Consider the following 20,120-nt stretch of genomic DNA (forward strand, 5'->3'; position numbering starts at 1 on the left):
AAGTAATGAGCCACATTGGAGGTGCTGTTATTACCAATGTTGTATACTATCTTGTGTCAAAACATCTTGTGTGGGTTGTCCTGAGGAACAATTAGTGACCATATAATGAAGTAAAAATGATCGTTCATAACAGTAATCAGTGAATGTAATAACCTTAGAATCGTTCCCCACAAAATTGCTAGTTTTTACTAGCGATCAATTATTATAGCGAAATTCCTAACAGAAAAATGCATCCAATAGTGCAGACCCCAGAGCTTCTAAGGATAATGAATTATTACTGGAATGTCTCCTTATTTGCTCTGTGTATCCATAAAATGCTAAAATCCCCAAAGAATACACACAGCACACTTTTCATTAAGGAACATAAATTCTGTCATGACACAAAACAACAGTCCAATGCGTAGCATAGGAGAACGCAGTGGTGTTTATCTACCGGTGCTGTTTTGGTTCAGTGCTTCACTTCCATAAGAGGACAAACCCAGTGTATCTGTCAGATTGTGCACTGTCTTCTTATAGTCTGGCTGTTACATAACATGCTCCTGTGGGGGCTGCAGTCTCTGTAGTTTCCTGTTCCTTACTGAAGTAACGCTATGTTTAGTGGTAAACCCATGTATATTTTAGATTTATAACGGACCAGCATTAATATATTCATATTCATTAGAATAAACCTAACATGGAGAAATATTAGAGTACATTAATGTGTATCCGTAGGAAGACACACCATTACCATGTTATATACATGTGATTTTACTTTTTAATTCTAAAAGAAACTCAATAAAGAGACTCAATGTTATTTTGACAGCAATAGATGAGCTGTGTGTCACACCATTACCACTCTATGTGGCTGTACCCTTTTTCTTTTCCCTAGGTCAGATTCAAAGGGGTCTAAGAAGATGGATTTTTGGTGGTATAGGTTTAAAGAGGTATTCTACCAAATTTGCAAAATGTATTGGACAAATTAAAGTATGACTTCAAAATCAGACTACATGGAGTATGTTTGTAGTCTGTTACCATGGCAACACACAAGAATTCACAGAGCTGTGAAAACAAAATTATAGAAACTTTTAAAATCAATACTATTTGTATTTATAGAGATACATAAAGATAGCTTTTAAAGGGGATATCCAGCCTTCCAAAATCTGTTTAAAGGGGCTGCAACCTTATCAGGGTTTACTAATGCAGAAAGGCGGGAAGGAGGCGTCGCTTCCTCCTGTGCCCAGGGCAGTATTAACAGCTGCTGCTACCCAAGGCACTAAACCTGAAGACGCCCCATCTTAATATCTGATCAGCCTTATGTCGTGTTCCCACATTTACAGTACGTCACCACATGCAGCCGAAATCAGACCCTCATAACCAAAAGCCATTTATTCAGTTCTCTACATGTAGAGACATTGATTGAATCATGGTTTTTAACTGCTTAGAACATGACCATAACAATACCGCCATATTGTGACTGGATAACACCGCCATACCAGACCTGACCAATAGCACCATATTCCACCCCACACCTCGAAAAGACACCAGGTTTACTGGCAAGTCTGAACATGATGTAGGAGATTAAAAAAATAAATATAAAAAAAAAAAAGTTGTTTCCTTCCCTCTGCTTCCTGGTGCTGCCCCCCTGCAAGGTGCTGCCCTAGGAACCGGACCACGAGTGCCTATTCGTAAATACGGCCATGCCTTTGCCTAATTTATCAAGGTTCATGTCTGGAAACAGGTGTACACCTGGAAAAAATCTACATCTGCTGAAGAGCAGGTGTATATTTTTGCTCTAAGCCTGTGCCGGGCGCAGGGCTGGCCTGCTATACTAAGAGACTGCTGAAAGGGGGGGGAGAGTCTTGATAAATATCCCCTGATATATAAGAGGAAATGCTTATGTGTGCGGAATTCCGCCGCTTTTGCTCTGTGTGAACATGTGACTTGTCAATTCTTTGAGCAGAGAGCGACGGAAACAGAGAGTCCCGCCACGGAATTCCGTGTGCACTGGCCCTTAGGGTGTTTTTACACAGACAGATTTATCTGACAGATCATTGAAGCCAAAGCCAGGAACACATTATAAGCAGTAAACATGTCATAAAGGAAATATTGAGATTTCTTCTCTTTTCAAATCCATTCCTTGCTTTGGCTTCAATAATCTTATAAAATTTTTGTCAGATAACTCTGCCTGTTTAAACACACCATAAGTAATATAGTCTATAACCATACAAAATTACAGTCTGGTCAAACAGTTACTAGTAGAAATTGAGCTTTAGTTTGGGATCAGTGAATACGGGGTCAGAGCTGAGCCTCCTCTGTGCTCTATGGGCGTAGGACAAGATTGTAAACTGATATAATGTGTCAGTGAAGGTGGAGCAAATGTGAAAAGGAAGACAGACGTTGGAGAAACTCCAAAAAGGAAAGCTGTGTAAATGGAAAAATTGATTTATGTTGCCTATGTGTCTTAGGTCTCATCCCAGATTCTGCACATTGTCTCTTCAATGACGCCGTACAATCCAACAAGGCAGTGAGTTTTAACTAAATCTTATTATATGTTGCGCAACTGTTGTATGTGGAAAATGTGCAGAATACCAGGCAGATCAAGTCCATGCTCACATCTTTTGTTCTGTCTAGTATAAGGTAACCGTAAAATCACATGGACACATATGGTGAATAAACCAGTCTTTGCCTTTTTTTTAAAACAGTTGTGGGCATTTTGGACTGTTTGCAAAGAAGAGATCTGTCCCATTTGAACATATAGCTCACTGTTTCTGTAATTAAGTTCATGTTATAGACAAGTTGGGACCCTAAGCTACCAATATGCCTTATTATAATACCTTACCAGATGAGCTCCTGTACTGTAAGTTATTTCACATGCACATGGAAATCTGTAGTGATGGTACATTCGCTTTAATTACTAGTGAAAAGCTATCTGGACATTCATAATATCAGTGATCCCACCACCAAGCACAAATATATATATGTATATATATATATATATATATATATATATATATATATATATATATAAATCCTGAAATCTTGTCATTTTCTTTCTGGCCCCTAAGCCATAACAATCTAACTCTGTGACTGAGAAATACTAATGTGTCTGTAACAGACAGTGGCACACAGGGGTGTTCTCCACATTTACTATGCACTTTAGTCACTTTAGAGACACTTCTCCATGGGCCTAAAAAGGGGGCGTGGCCTAAGACACCGAACACCAAAAATGTGACAAAATCTGGCGAAAACTTTGTGCACTTCAAGCAAATTAATACAGTAGTTGATCTAAACATACAGTAGACAGTCTTCGGCTATGAGTAAAAAAAAAGTAAAAAGACATCCGCTTTTTCTATATAAAAAGGCGTCCGTTATTGCTGCATTTTAACTGACCTCACTGAAATGCATTGAAGTCAATGGAATGACGGGCCTCCAATGCACACAGTGTATTAAAGGAGAAGTCCTTATAAAGAGTTTTTTCCCTGCACTTACTACTGCATCAAGGCTTCACTTCCTGGATAACATGGTGATGTCACGACCCGACTCCCAGAGCTGTGCGGGCTGTGGCTGCTGGAGAGAATAATGGCAGGGGGACACCGAGGGACACAGGGAACTGGAGAGACATTGAGCATGCCTCTGCCATCATCCTCTCCAGCAGCCACAGCCCGCACAGCTCTGGGAGTCGGGTCGTGACATCACCATTTTATCCAGGAAGTGAAGCCTTGATGCAGTAGTAAGTGCAGGGAAAAAAAGCACTTTATAATCATTTCCCATAATACATGCATATTGGTGAGTTGTATAACTTTTGGGGGACAATACAATACTTTAATAAAAATTTTCACCGTACTTCTCCTTTAACCCCTTAGTGACCGCCGATACGGCTTTTTACGACGGTCACTAAGGGTCCTTATTCTGCTGCCATCAGCTTTTTACGGCGATGGCAGAGAATAAGGCTGCGGGGCCGGGACGGCCCCCCCCCATCCCCCCAGCTACCGTCCCGGCCCCCCCCCCTTACCGACGATCGCCGCTATTAACGTTATAGCGGCGGCCGTCGGTAAAGGGGATTACCGGTGCCGCCGCCGGGAGATGAAATAAGTGTATATCAGACCCCAGATCAGACCCCCCCTAGTGCCCCGATAATTAACCCCCCTCCCCCGGCGGCCATCATTTCCAAGATGGCCGCCGCCATCCCTGCGAACAAACGATGTTTGTTCGCAGGGATGGAAAAGTTTAAATGAATGAAAGCCCCATGCTCTCCGCCACCGGAGGTAGCGGAGAGCATGGGGCAGTCATCGGGGACCCCCCTGTGGGGTCCCGGTACAAGCGATCAGCGGTATATACTATATACCGCTGATCGCTTGTACCATGTGCCGCCGGCACTTTTTAGCCCCTGTCACCATAAATGATTGGTGACAGGGGATAAAAAGTGATGTCCCTTCACCCCCCAAGTCGCCCCCCACCCCCTCTGTCACCCCTGTCCCCCAGTCACCCCCCCTTCCCCTTATACGTTACCTGATCCTGGAGCTCCTTCCTCTTCCGCTTCCTGGCCGGCTATGAAGTGCGCATGCGCTTCACAACCAGCCAACTCTGGAAAATTTAAAGTGACAGAGACCAATTGAACTATGATTACTGTGATATAAAATATCACAGTAATCATAGTAATACAGTGAAAATAAATGTATAGTACAAAAAGTGACAAACATACAAAAAAATAAAACACACACTTTTTATTATAGTAATAATTGCAGTTTACTCCCAAATTACCCCTAACCCCCCCCAGATTACCCATAACCACCGCACGTTGCCCGTAACCACCGCACGTTGCCCGTAACCACCGCACGTTGCCCATAACCACCGCACGTTGCCCGTAACCACCGCACGTTGCCCGTAACCACTGCACATTGCCCGTAACCCCCTCCAGATTGCCCGTAACCACCCCAAATTACATGTACCCACCCCAGGTTACCTATAAGCACTTCAGTTTATCAGTAACAATCCCAGATTGTCTGTAACCCTTCCAGGTTGCACATAACCCCCCCAGGTTTCCCGTAATCACGCCAGATTACATGTAACCCCCCAGATTGCCTCCGCACGTTGCCTCTGACCACGCCACAATGCCTCTGACCACGCCACGATGCCTCTGGCCACGCCACGGCGCCTCTGACCACCCCAAATTGCCAATGACCCCCTCCAGATTGCGGTGCCCATGCCAGATTACAGGTATCCACCCCAGATTGCCTATAAGAACTTCAGTTTATCCGTAACCACCCCACGTTGCCCGTAACCACCCCAGATTGTCTGTAAGCACTGCAGGTTGGCCGTAACCACCCCACGTTTCCCATAACCACCCCAGATTGTCTGTAAGCACTGCAGGTTGCCCGTAACCACCCCACGTTGCCCGTATCCACCCCAGATTGTCTGTAAACACTGCAGGTTGCCCGTAACCACCCCACGTTGCCCGTATCCACCCCAGATTGTCTGTAAGCACTGCAGGTTGCCCGTAACCACCCCACGTTTCCCGTAACCACCCCAGATTGTCTGTAAGCACTGCAGGTTGCCCGTAACCACCCCACGTTGCCCGTATCCACCCCAGATTGTCTGTAAACACTGCAGGTTGCCCGTAACCACCCCACGTTGCCCGTAACCACCCCAGATTGTCTGTAAGCACAGCAGGTTGCCCGTAACCACCCCACGTTGCCTGTAACCACCCCAGGTTGCCGTAACCACAGCAGGTTGCCCGTGACCACCCCATGTTGTCCGTAACCACCCCAGATTACCTGTAACCACCTCAGGTTGCCCATAACCACCCCTGGTTTCCCGTAACCACCCCACATTACCTGTAATCTCATTTTTTTTATTTTATTTTAGTAACTGTGCTATTCTAATAACCATTACTAGCTGCGGTTTTGCTCCAGTAAATTGGCACTCCTTCCCTTCTGAGCCCTGCTGTGTGCCCATACAGTGGTTTATGCCCACATATGGGGTACTGTTCTACTCAGGAGAACCTGCGTTACAGATTTTGGGGTACGTTTTCTCTCCTGTTCCTCGTCAAATTGAAAAATTTCAAACTAAACCAACATATTATTGGAAAAATTCGAGTTTTTCATTTTTACTGGCCAATTTTAAATACTTTCCTCTAATTCCTGTGGGGTAAAAATGGTCACCACACCCCAAGATTAATTCTTTGAGGGGTGCACTTTCCAAAATGGGGTGACTTTTGGGGGGAATCTATTCTGCTGACACTACAGGGGCACTGCAAACGCACCTGGCGCTCAGAAACTTCTTCAGCAAAATCTGCACTGAAAATGCTAATTGGCGCTCCTTCCCTTCTGAGCCTGGCTGTGTGCCCATGCAGTGGTTTATGCCCACATATGGGGTACCATTCTACTCAGGAGAACCTGCTTTACATATATTGGGGTGACATTTCTCTCCTGTTCCTCGTGAAATTGAGAAATTTCAAACTAAACCAACATATTATTGGAAGAATTCGAGTTTTTCATTTTTACTGTCCTTCTTTTGAATACTTTCCTCTAATACCTGTGGGGTCAAAATGCTCACCTCACACCAAGATAAATTCTTTGAGGGGTGCACTTTCCAAAATGCGGTGACTTATGGTTTTTTTTCTCTCTGCTGACACTACAGGGGCACTGCAAACGCACCTGGCGCTCAGAAACTTCTTCAGCAAAATCTGCATTGGAAAAGCTAATTGGCGCTCCCTTCCTTCTGAGCCCTGCTGTGTGCCCATACAGTGGTTTACGCCCACATATGGGGTACCGTTGTACTCAAGAGAACCTGCGTTACAAATTTTGGGGTGCTTTTTCTCTCATGTTCCTTTTGAAAATGAGAAACTTTAATCTAAACGTATATATTATTGGAAAATTTTAATTTTCCATTTTTTTACTGCCTAATTGTGAATACTTTCCTCCAGCCCCTGTAGGGTTACAATGCTCATTATACCCCTAGATTAATTCTTTAAGGTGTGTAGTTTCCAAAATGGGGCCACTTATGGGGGTTTTCAGGATACCAGACTTCTAAATCCATTTAAAAAAAGAACTGGTCCCTAAAAAAATCAGTTTTCGAAACTTTCACGAAAATGTGATAATTTGCTGATAAATTTCTAAACCCCATAACACCCCAAAAAAGTAAAATATGTTTACCAAATTATGCCAGAATAAAGAAGACATATTGGTAATGTGACTTAGTAACTAATTTATGTGCTACGACTTCCTTTTTTTAGAAGCAGAGAATTTCAAAGTTCATAAAATGCAAATTTTTGTAACTTTTCATGATATTTTGATGTTTTTCACAAAAAACACACAAAGTAGTGACCAAATTTTGCCACTAACATAAAGTGCCATATGTGACGAAAAAACAATCTCAGAATCGCTAGCATACGTTAAAGCATCACTGAGCTATAAGAGCATAAAGTGAGACAGGTCAGATTTTGAAAAATTAGCCTGGTCATTAAAGGGGTTGTCCGGCGATAAAAAATTATTCACAGAATAACACACATTACAAAGTTATGCAACTTTGTAATGTATGTTATGTCTGTGAATGGCCCCCTTCCCCGTGTTTCCCCCCACCCACGCTAGACCCGGAAGTGTGGTGCATTATACTCACCGCATCTCGTGTCGTCCACGGTCTCCGATCCTCAGCAGTGACGTCTTCTTCGGGAGGCCGGCGGATCTTCCCGAGTGCCGGCCACCCTCTGCAGCGTCATCCGAAGCTCAGCCGCGATTGGCTGAGCATAACTGTGCTCAGCCAATCGCGGCTGAGCAGCTGATGACGTGGCCGCGTCATCAGCCGCTCAGCCGCGATTGGCTGAGCACAGTTATGCTCAGCCAATCGCGGCTGAGCTTCGGATGACGCTGCAGAGGGCGGCTGGCACTCGGGAAGATCCGCCGGCCTCCCGAAGAAGACGTCACTGCTGAGGATCGGAGACCGTGGTCGGCACGTGACAGGTAATGTATAGCGCACCACACTTCCGGGTACACGGGTGGGGGTGGTGGGACACGGGGAAGGGGGCCATTCACAGACATAACATACATTACAAAGTTGTATAACTTTGTAATGTGTGTTATTCTGTGAATAATTTTTTATCGCCGGACAACCCCTTTAAGGCCCAAACTAGTTGCAGCACGAAGGGGTTAAATGACAGATGCTGTCTGTGCGGGGTCAAAATAATGATCATAACAATTATTTTTAGATTGACGTTTTTTTGTAGTTGTTCACGCACAGTTCTTTTTTTTCACTGTCCTTTGACCGATTTTTCTAATAAATTCAATGGACTTTTTAATTAAAGACACACCCAAAGGCCAATTAGTCCACCTAAACTAGAATAATGTACCAACAGCTGCCTTTGCAGAATGACGGACATCAATTTGAACTCAAAATGATGGACGTCATTTTAAAAATAAATGAATGTCCTAGGAACGTCATGGAAACAGCCTTCAGATGTGACTGAAACAGCCTCCACCACACTGATAAATCTAGCAAATTTGAAGGCTGTCTACACTATCTATATTGTTGTCTATGGTCGCTAGCTCCTTATCCCGTCGCACCACAACATTTTATTGTAATTTAATAATATTTTATAGACAAGGTGGATAACCACTATGAATCTGTGCTTTACTGTCCTGTCATGTCGCTTTCATCGGCTGCTCGGTTAGGATCAGAGGCCGGCCATCAATAGGTTTTATAAAAGAGGAACGAACACTTGAAAGCCAAGTATCAGCATCGTCCTATTATGACGGGGAACCTTCGGGGGTGTTACAATTAGTTTGCATCATTATTTCCCATTCATTTCTTATAATAAAATACTTGTTGATTTAAATATCACTACAATGAAAAAAAATCCTATCATATCCATTATTGATATATGTACTAATATCCTTACCGTAGAGATCCAGCTGGATCATGAGTTGACTGCATTGACAGCTGCTAGGCGGTGGCCCGAAATATATGAAGGCTATAAAAATATCATGGAGGCGTCTGAGCTCAGTAACCTGCTTGTTTAGTGAATGCTGCCTAAAAGCTGATATTATAAGGAAACTTTTTAGGGTTCATTTGAGGGCTGCAAAATGCAGGCCACCTGTGGTTCTACTAAACATAGATCATCTCAGTAAAACCACAGGGTGTCTGCTTGTTGTAGCAGTATTGCAAGACTGTAAAATATAGCTGTATAACAGCTTTGTTATTATTTAGTGAGGCCGACAAGTGTTTGTTACTGGAAATATTACTGATCACTTGTGTAGTTTTTTCCCAGTGATAAGCAGCTACATGGTTGTCTGGTGGCCACAAATCACCTCACCAGTCTATTGGCATAACATGTATGTTTTGCTTACTCAGAAGTGCTGACTAAGCGTAATTGATGTTTGGTATACTGGGGACTGTTGCCTAAACAATTCCGTATCCCATAGTATCCACCTGGCATGCACTATTGATCTTGTTAGCTCTGCATGAGCAGTATTTAGTCACATAACTACTTCTAGTTGGGCTATAGGCTGATAGATACCATTACCAATTTTGGAAAAGTCACTTCCCTTAGGTCAGGGATGGGGAACCTTCGGCATTTCAACTGTCATAAAATTACAATTTCCATCCTGGACAGCTAAAACTGGAGGGCCAAAGGTTCCCCATCCCTACCTTAGGTACTACAGAGCCATTGGGAATTTGTGTACTGCAGTACAGGCTCCATGCTGTTTACATATGACTTCATTCTGGGAACGCTGCTCCTCTAAAAGGTTAAGAAATATGCTCTGTCTACCATGGTATTTGCATAGGCAAATTTGCATTGGGCTGTTTTTAAAGAGATGCAGACACCTCTTGTTCCCCTTTAAAATGTAATTATGACAGGTACAAAAAAGGCCATGAAATAAAGAATACTCATATAACAGGCATACAGGCGTTCCTCAAGATGTAAAATTTTGAGTGCATGAAACAAATATGCATAAAGGTTTTGGATACATAACGCCGCCCTGTATATTTACACATCAATGCCTAATTGCAATGAAACTGACAAGCAGTAGCTTAAAGGAGAAGTCTGGTGAAAATTTTTATTTAAGTATTATATTGTTCCCCAAAAGTTATACAAATCACCAGTATACACTTACTATGGGAAATGCTTATAAAATGCTTTTTTTTCCTGCACTTACTGCTGCATCAAGGCTTTACTTCCAGGATAACATGGTGATGTCACGACCCGACTCCCAGAGCTGTGCGGGCTGTGGCTGCTGGAGAGGATGATGGCAGAGGGATGCTCAGTGTCCCCCTAGTGCTCTGTGTCCCTCAGTGTCTCCCTGCCATCATCCTCTCCAGCAGCCACAGCCCGCACAGGTCTGGGATTCGGGTCGTGACATCACCATTTTATCCAGGAAGTGAAGCCTTGATGCAGTAGTAAGTGCAGGAAAAAAGAACTATATAAGCATTTCCCATAATAGGTGTATATTGGTTATTTGTATAACATGTAGGGGGCAATACAGTACTTTAATAAAAATTTTCGCCGGACTTCTCCTTTAAAGGAAAGCTCCATGTAGTATGGGGAGTCCTAAGAGACCAGGGCAAATATTGAACTTGCACTCTTTTCAGGCCCCCAAACTCACATTGGTCCAGTCAGTGGAAAGTACTTTACTGGAGACAATGCATTTTGAGATAACAAATGATCTCTTCATCAGGTCTCTTTTCAGTTGATGTTGCAGAACTACTGGAAACTGTGGCAGCTAGGGCAGTTAACAGGCCAGGAAGGGCCTGGGGTCCATTGGCCCTGGGCCAGCTCGGTACACAGGACCCATGGCCTTAGCGTGTACCTCCATAGGAGATACACTATAGGAGAAATAATATTTCATCTTCAGGTGGTATTTGTATGTGCAGTCTCCCTCTACACAGCTGTCATTGTAAAGGATCAATTGTAGCAGCTTGTGCCTTTTAACTTCAGGAGACATTTTTCTCAGACCAGGAAATATTTAGGCTGAAAAATAACTATGTCTTCATGTTTGATGTGTCACATGACTGATAAGCTCCTTTCGAGCTAAGAAAATATATAAACGCAAAATATTACATCGTGTGACGTTACATGCCAGATCTTGTTTGTACAGAGAGAAACTCGCGCTCTCTCTATATATATTTATTAATGTGTTATTATGCATTGAATAGAATTGTTCTATTATAAGTCCTATTATATCACCAATTTTTGTATGTTTTTGGAATTTGGGGAAAACCACTCAAGTCAGAAGAATATATAGAGTAGACAGGGCCCTAAAGCAAAATTGATATTGGACTCCTTCCATATGCTGAGTTCTACAGTTAAAGGGGTTATCCAGCGCTACAAAAACATGGCCACTTTTCCCCCCACTGTTGTCTCCAGTTCAGGTGTGGTTTGCAATTAAGCTCCATTTACTTGAATAGAACTGAATTTCTAAACCCCACCTAATCTGGAGACAACAGTAGGGGGAAAGTGGCCATGTTTTTGTAGTGCAGGATAACCCCTTTAAAGCCCTATTATACGGGCCGGTCAAGAGGAGCAAGTGAGTGCCAACCTGTCAGATCAGCGCTCACTTGTTCCTCGTTCCCTGCTCGCTGCTGATGCTTTTACATGCTTCGACAGTGAGCCGTTCAGAGCAGGGGGGCCACGGGGAGCTGCGGGGGGAGATAGCGGTGGTCTGTTGCCGCACGCATGTTACACGGAGCGGCGTACGGCAGACCGTCACTATTGTTGGAGGTTTTTTTCAACATGTTAAAACACAAGGATCAACCGACATTGTGCATTTCAGCTGATCATTGCCTTTTAATACTAGCTATTACACTAATTAATTATCGGCTGTAATGAACGATAATCGTCCATATATGGGCAATAATTGCTTGGTGTAACGGACCCTTTACTTGCACCTCATTAGTCATAACTGCTTGTTCACCCCCTAACTAGCCATTTTTAGTGGGAGAGACATTGGTGGAAGCCACTACCTCTTGGATTGCACTCCTCTTGTTTGAGTATGGAGAGCCCTGTAGAAGTTCATCCTTAATAATCTGAGCACTCCCCCCCCCCTTTCCCCTTGGGTCTCTGTAGAAGTGACAACAACACATGCCCTTGCAACACTTCCTATGAACAGGGACCTATAAGTTCCATCTCATATTTATTGCATAGGGTCACCTTTTGGGACATTTTTTAGTCATAAAATAGGTTCAAAATATTCCTTTGCAAAATATAAAAAAAACCATCTGACAACATTATAAATATATGGAGATGATGCTGGAAAGAACATTCTGTATCTCATACCTTCCACTGATGCTACAAGCTATAAAACTGGGATGGTGCAAAGCTCTGTGCCAGTCCAGCCAAAGTGCTTCATGACATGCCCACATTTCCATTTCCCACTCCAAGAACCAGGACAGCCTTGGGGGATCACAAAACATTTTGGAAGTTGATGTCGATGAGGAGCATATCTCTATGACAATACTGTAGGTTTATTGAGGAAATGTTCAGTAGACTGAAGTGCTCACCCTCGGCTTTCTCTATGGTAACCACCATGAAGAGCCTGGGAATGGAAGCAGACGGCTCCACTAGACACATACTAATGAATAGCTCCGAGTCTCCAGCCGCTCAGTAACACATGTCCAGCCGTTCACTTCGTGTAACCTTCTCCGCAATATTAGGTCCTATTGATGTTCAGCAAGTCTAAGCTTATACGTGAGTGGTCCAAATAGATAAAATAAAGACATCTAAATATAAACCTAGAAAAGTCAATGATAATGGAAAATGAAAAACTGAGTCAAAGTGATTAAGTGCATCCTGTTTTTATTGCCTAATGTTTTTAATTAACCGAAATGATAAAAAAAAAATTCCAAAGATTATTATCTGCCATGACGGGATGGAACAAAAACTATTTTTCTTAAGGCTGTTAAACTTTATAAATGGGGTTTTCAGGGAAAGCTCCATAATGTGCCACAGCACAGGCAGTAAACACAGAAGCCCATGTAGAGGTGGCAGTGGGTTATTACACTGTGTTCAATTCCACAACTGTGCAGAACAGCAGATCAGAGGGAGTGCCAGATGTCTGCATCATGCCAACCAGCCATTCATGTCCAGTCCTGAAAATATTTGTTCAATTGGAGGTACTCAAAAGTTGAAAAGAAGTCATACAGATTTGTATATTACTTCTATTTAAAGGGGTACTCTTTTTCTTCAAATCAACTGGTTTCAGAAACTTATATAGATTTGTAATTTACTTCCATTTAAAAAACTCAAGTTTTTGTATACATATCAGCTGCTATATGTCCTTCCAGTACTTATTAGCTGCTGTATGCCCAGCAGGAAGTAGTGTATTCTTTCCGATCTGACACAGTGCTCTCTGCAGCCACCTCTATCAGTGACAGGAACTGTCCAGAGTAGTAAAGGTTTTCTATGGGCATTTCCAGTCTGTGGAAAGAATACACCATGTCCTGCAGGACATACAGCAGCTGATTAGTACTAGGAGGCTTGAGATTTTAACGTTATTTACAAATCTATAAAAGTTTTTAAAACCATTTGATTGGAAAACTTTTTTTTTTTTTTTTTTTAAAGCAAAGTACCCCTTTAAGCCACTGCAGCAATCATCTGATCATCTCTGACCCCACTTGCAGACAATACCCCCATAACATTTTTATATGAAATTGGCATTTACATATTGGCATTTTTATATGAAATATGGCATTTACAGGTATGTCCCTTTAGACATCTATAGATGTAGTATTATGGCTCTGTATAGCTAAAGGCCCTATTACACGGGGTGACGGAAAGGAGCAAACAAGCGCTGTCAGTGCTCTTTTGCTCCTCGTTCCCCGCTCGCTGCCGGCGCTTCTACAAGCGTCGGCAGCAAGCGGGTAAGTGCATGGGGGGCTGTCCGGGTGATAGCTAGGTCGCAGATAGCATCGGTCTGCTGCCACTGCTCCTATTCCATGATCGTTGCTGTCTAAGTCGTTTGTCTTTCAACATGTTGAAAGACAACGACAGGCAACGATCGGCAGACATCGTTCATGTCGGCTGATCGTTGTCTTCCATTACACGACAGGCAACGATCAGCTGACAAAGTCAATGTCGGCTGATTGTTGTCTTCCATTACACGACAGGCAATGATCGGCCGACATTGTTCATGTCGGCTGATCGTTGTCTTCCATTATACAAAACTATTATTGACCGCAATGGCTGATATTGGGCAAATATGTCCGATAATTGTTTTGTGTAACAGGGCCTTAACAGTTTATATGGAGCCAGATTAGGATTGGGTGCAGAAAGTCCAATAAGGTGAATAGTGTAGCTGTAGGCTTATGAAGACTGGAATTGCATAGCTAGTTTTTGGCATAGACGCGGTTTACATTTCTTGCAATTTTGTGCATCTTTCTTTAGCCACAAACTCTTGACAATGACATCAATCTGCCTCATTGTAAACCCACCCTGTGTTTGAAGAAAGTGGTTTACTTAAGTGTTAATGACATTCTCTCCCTCTCTCTCTCTCTCTCTCTCTCTCTCCTTAGTGAGACCAGACGTCTGGCTAACTTTTAAGAAAGGCTCAAGCGTCTAATGCAGACTTGTCTGTGCTAAGGAGGCTAATGTGACATTGCAGCCGCTTAATCCCGCTCCGTCATGTCATGTGACTCACAAAGTAACTTATTACCCTGGAGCACAAGCCAGCATCTGCAGAATCCTTCCCTAAGGCTGGAAGCTGTGCTTCAGAGCTGAGGAGATAGGATAAAGCAGCACTCGCAGTAAACCAGAGGATGAAACAGAAGAAGAACTTTGAAATATCTTCATCTGGCGCAATGACAAAGAGAGGCGTAGTGTCTCCTACATGAGGTCTCCTGGATAAACTTTCTGAAGAAAACAACTATTTCCTAGGAGGATTATAAAGCTCATTGCTACCATTCAAAAACGTTTTATTCTAAAGAGCGCTTCAGTGCTTCCTTTCTAACTGCGATCTTGTTGGACATTTTTGGACACTTTTGATACTTGGACTATCTGGCTGTGACCAGTGGTCTGTGACTGTTATATTCTACCGTTGTATATTAAGGCTACCAAATAAGGTGCCCAAATGTTGACCGTAACAGCAATGTACATGAATGGAGGGGTCCAGGGGAACCAGCGGTACTCCCGCTGGAACCGGCAGGAAAGCCTGGAGGATTACGCACGTGCAGAGTGCTATGAGCAAGATGGAGATGGGAAGCCGCGCAAACTAACACCCTTTGAGAAGCTGACCCATGACATGTCACACGATGAGAAGACGGTCAAGGAGATGGCGCTGGGGAAAAGGATCGGTCTTTATAGGTTGCGTGGCGAAATTGGAAGTGGAAACTTCTCACAAGTGAAGCTTGGGATTCATGTACTTACCAAAGGTAACATTTATCTCCATTCTATGGTATTATAATCCATTGTGTCAAAAATATACAGATGTAGTATGCTTTAGTTGCCTTTTATGTGTTTTCAGCAAAGGTATAAGGTGTATAGGTGGTGGACTTGTTCTTGATATCTGAGCGAAGTCAAAGGGGTTATCCAGCACTACAAAAACATGGCCACTTTGTTTCAGAGACAACACGACTCTTGTCTCCAGTTCCGATGTGGTTTACAATTAAGCTCCATTCACTTCAATGGAACTGAATTACAAAACTCCACCCAAACTGGAGACAAGAGTGGTGCTGTCTCCGAAACAAAGTGGCCATGTTTGTTGTAGCGCTGGATAACCCCTTTAAAAGGACACTCTGTCCCATATAGAGACCACTACAGTAAATAGCTTGTAATAGGTGACAAGTCCTGTTATAGATTTGCATTGGGACCATGAAGTTTCATGTTATATTTCCTTGATTAAGGCTGCATTCACACGTTCCGGGAAGTTGTCCGTGCTCACGGATCCGTGTGCACGGACAATTTTACAGCCCATTGCTTTCTATGGGGCTATTCAGATGTTCCGTGATTTCACGGATCCGTGATCCGTTCCGTTGAAAAATAGGACAAGTCATTACTCTGAACGGATGCACGGAAAGGATTCCCCATAGAAATCAATGAGATCCGTGTTTTTAACGGATGTACACGGATGTGACATCCGTGTTCATCCGTGAAAAACACGGATGTGATGTAATCAATGTAATTTGAAATGCGGTAAGACAGATCCGTGAAAAAAACGGACACGGATACAAAACGGATGCAAAACGGACTGTTTTGCATGGATAACGGAGGTAGCTGCCGGACCACAATCACGGACCGGGAAAATCACTGAACGTGTGAATGCAGCCTAACATTCACAATGATTTGAAAATGTTACTGTCAGTTAGAAAAAAAACTGTTGACTCGCTACACAGAAATAAAGTTTTAACTATTTGAGGTGTTTCTGCTGAGATGCTCAACGACCTCTATATATAGCCAGAAGAAGTGCACTTTACTCCTCGCCTCCCCACTCGAGAAGGGATCCATGAATTTATGGAGACCTTCTCCGGTAGTGAGTTGAATTGAGCTGGAGAGTGAAGATGTACAGTGTGTGCTTCTACACCATATAAAGATCCTTGGAAAGTGTTACCAGTGTCTACCAATCACAATAAAACTATAAGATGTGATATCTGTGGTTACCTCTTTAGCAACAATCTCATTTTTCCCACTACTACATCTGTAGGTTTTGCACCTATGATCACAGTGGTTGATCCCCATCTAATAAAGTAATGGTATATCAGTCGGGTATGGTCTGACCCATGGCACCCCCCCATCCTAAGAATAAAAGGGCAGCAATCCCTTTGCAAATTCTCTCCGCACACCAACCATTTACTGGAATGGATTTGTGGTGCAGTTCCCTGAACAGCCGGTGGCCAGGTTGCCCTTTGCAAAAAAAAAAAAAAAGAGTGAAAGGGGATTCAAGACTTCCTCGTCAACCTGGTGACCCCAGCCTACAGTGTGCAGGAGCACAGCTGTGCAGGGAAAACATATAATGGGACACAGGACTATGGTCCCTTTATTCTCAGGATTGTTTTTTTGGATTTTTCTCCCTTTGGATAACACTGTATATTATTGCAGTTCCAGTAGACTGACTTTTTTCAGCCTATGTTACACAATAGGAACCATTGAATGTCACATCAGTCGTTGCAGACGTGTTTTGTTCTTATCAGAACATGTTGACTGTCTGAAGTGTTTTTGCTTATGCCTGTAAGAATTAGCACTTGGGCTGCTCACGACTCACGCGACCCCATAAAGTGGATGTTCAGAAATCACTAAATGATCCTCCCAGCCTCCTTCACCCACACTGATCCTGACTGTGCAGTCTCTTGGCAGAGATACAAGTTCCTGTCATTGGTGGCACAGGATGAATGGTACATGACTCATACTCTTAAAGGTGCAGCGCTTTATAGCGGCCATTGACATTACTACAGCAGCTGGGTGAATAAATAGAACTTTTATATGTTTTTTTTTTTTGTTTATTATTTTTTAACTGTTCACCTTTGAACTTTGTAGATGGGCACTGTGCCATGGCTCACATTACTAAAGGGCTTAGAGTTCTCAACCTATGCTAAGTTTATCCTAGGAGGAACGTGCGGTGTCTCTAGGGGTTACTTATGCTGTCCCTTTGCTATGCTATTTATAGGTGTGGTCCAGGAAACAGTATAATCATAACCTGGGGGGTAATTTTATGACATTTATTTGAGTAGGTGGTATAGTACTTGGGTTAGGAACACTAAGAAACCCAGCGTTCAAACTAGTATGTTACATGCTTATTTTTGTGTCCCTATAATAAATGGACGTCACGGCTTGACACTTGTTTCTGATGAGCCAATCTGACAGTGTCAGTTCGAGTCCAGGACTTGTTTCAGTAATATGGAAGCAAAAATGCATATGTAATTTTGGTAGAACCAGCCAACAGTATTATATGTATGGAGATGTCCCGACTTTTCTCCAGCAGTAGATAAAAAAGGAACAGAGAAGTCGGAAAAAGTAGATTTTTAGTCAAAGGCTATAAAGCGTATGGGCACCTCTAGATAATAAATGCAATAATTTCTTAAATGTATAAGGAAGATTTTAAAGTAGGTTCATAAAGATGTGCCAAAGTTGGGTTCTCTTTAAAGGGGTAATATTGCAGCATCTGGAATAGCTCTTCATAAGGCCCAGTATCCATACTTTACTTATTGGATCTCTCACAATCCATTCACTGTAGTCCAGGTTCCCTTTCAAAAACACCATAAATTCCCAGCATGGGAGTGGTCACCAATGTTCTCAGTGACCACCTTGCTAATTCCAAGGCAGTATCACAGACATAAGAACAACCACAGCAGTCTTTGAGCACAATGAACTTGCCAAACAGTGCTGTAGATCTTAGTTTCCTGAAGTATGAGGGGAATAACTAAAGGCTAAACTTTTATTTTTCCCAAACTCTGCTTTCTATTTTTTGGAAGTAAACACTGTATTCTCTTTTTGGTAGAAAAAGTTGCAATAAAAATATTGGATAAGACCAAGCTGGACCAGAAGACACAGCGCCTGCTATCCCGAGAGATATCCAGTATGGAGAAGCTGCACCACCCTAACATTATTAGACTGTATGAGGTGGTGGAGACCCTGTCTAAGCTGCATCTTGTGATGGAGTACGCAGGAGGCGGGGAGCTTTTTGCCAAAATCAACACAGATGGAAAATTATCTGAATCGGACAGCAAAGTGATCTTCTCCCAGATAGTGTCTGCTGTGAAGCATATGGTAAGCCATGGTTTTCCATACATATTCTTTTTTTGTTTGAAGGCAATGATCTGTTGAATCAATATTATCCAGAATGCACCAGATTATTTACCTGTAAGTAGTGGCACTACTTGCCAGTTCAGTGACGTCCATAGGGATATTGAATTTTAGCTTTCATCTATAGACCAGATGCATAAGCCCATTGGGCTTTGGAATCCTAGCCTATGGCTAAGTAAACATGCTCTACCCTAGTCAAGTCAAGGGGATGGTATATGGGTGTCTACTGTGACTATGTCAACCAAAGACCCACATACTCCTGGAGCTTTTTCTATTTCAATAGTGTATACAATAACACAGGGAAATGGATGCATTTTCTGACAGATTTCTTCAAGCCTGTTTATTTCAGGATCTTGCAGATAGTCTTGCAGATTGGCAAATAGGTAAGTACTTAAAAGAAGAAATCTTAAAGGGGTATCTCCATCTTAGGCATTTATGGCATATACATGGAATATGCCATAAATGCATGATAGGAGTGCGTCCCATGCCTGGTGAACTCTGTTTGCCGCTTCCTGTGTTAGACTACGGCCCCTCCTATAGAGACTATGGAATTTACAGAAAGACTGAAGTATTTGGAGAATATGGAGTCAGTGAATTGATGAACTGTGATCACTGGACCCCTGTTTTCCCGCACCTATCAGGCATTTATGACATATCCTGTGGATTTGCCATAAGTGCCTAAGATAGGAATACCCCTTTATGATAATAAATACAACACCCCAATTCTGCTTATTCAGCTTTAATTGTATATTAGATGTAGTGAAGCAGAAATCTTATATTCACCAGAAATCTGGGGTGTTCCCCTTCATTTTTCCTGCTTTTTGCAAATCTACATCTTCTGTGTATGCTTGGTGGGTAGAACTATGCTGTGTGTGCTCTTCCTGCTTCTCTTCTTTTACCTATCACAACACGAGTTTTATACATACTATGATGCAGACTGTAACCTGACATCTCCTAATTTTTGGTATTTATTCTTTTTTACCTAGATGGGTAACATGATTTAAATTACAGTAATAACTTCAAAATTACATGGATACCCTAAAGGTGTACTACGAAAGGATAAAATTGTATTTAAATCTATTGGTGTCAGAACATTAAACAGATTTGTAAATTACTATTATTTGCAGAAAGTGATGTACTCTTTCCAGTCTTAAATGCTGTTCACTGCTGCCACCTCTGTCAATGACAGGAACGGTCCAGAGTAGTAGCAAATCCCCATAGAAAACCTCATCTTCCTTTCCACAGTTCCTGATATGGACAGAGGTGTCAGCAGAGAGCACTGTGTCGGACAGGAAAGAATACACCACTTGCAGGAACATACAACAAATCATAAGTGCTAAAAGACTTAAGATTTTTAAATAGAAGTTTACAAATCTGTATAACTTTCTAGTACTAGTTGATTTAAAAAAATTTTTTCTCT

At 42.5% G+C, this 20,120-nt stretch overlaps 1 protein-coding gene across 2 annotated transcripts in view; it reads left to right on the plus strand.

Moving 5' to 3' along the window:
- NIM1K (NIM1 serine/threonine protein kinase) overlaps window positions 1-20,120 on the plus strand; it is a 64,528-nt gene that overhangs the window by 37,941 nt on the left and 6,467 nt on the right. For both annotated transcript variants that reach the window (XM_069962765.1, XM_069962763.1), the window contains exons 2-3: window positions 14,482-15,336; window positions 18,396-18,664. In XM_069962765.1, coding sequence (XP_069818866.1) covers window positions 15,036-15,336; window positions 18,396-18,664 — 570 coding nt within the window. In that variant the 5' untranslated portion in view covers window positions 14,482-15,035. The remainder of the gene's footprint in view (window positions 1-14,481; window positions 15,337-18,395; window positions 18,665-20,120) is intronic.

Source organism: Dendropsophus ebraccatus, chromosome 3 (genome assembly GCF_027789765.1).
Source record: "Dendropsophus ebraccatus isolate aDenEbr1 chromosome 3, aDenEbr1.pat, whole genome shotgun sequence".
NCBI classification, from domain to species: domain Eukaryota; kingdom Metazoa; phylum Chordata; class Amphibia; order Anura; family Hylidae; genus Dendropsophus; species Dendropsophus ebraccatus.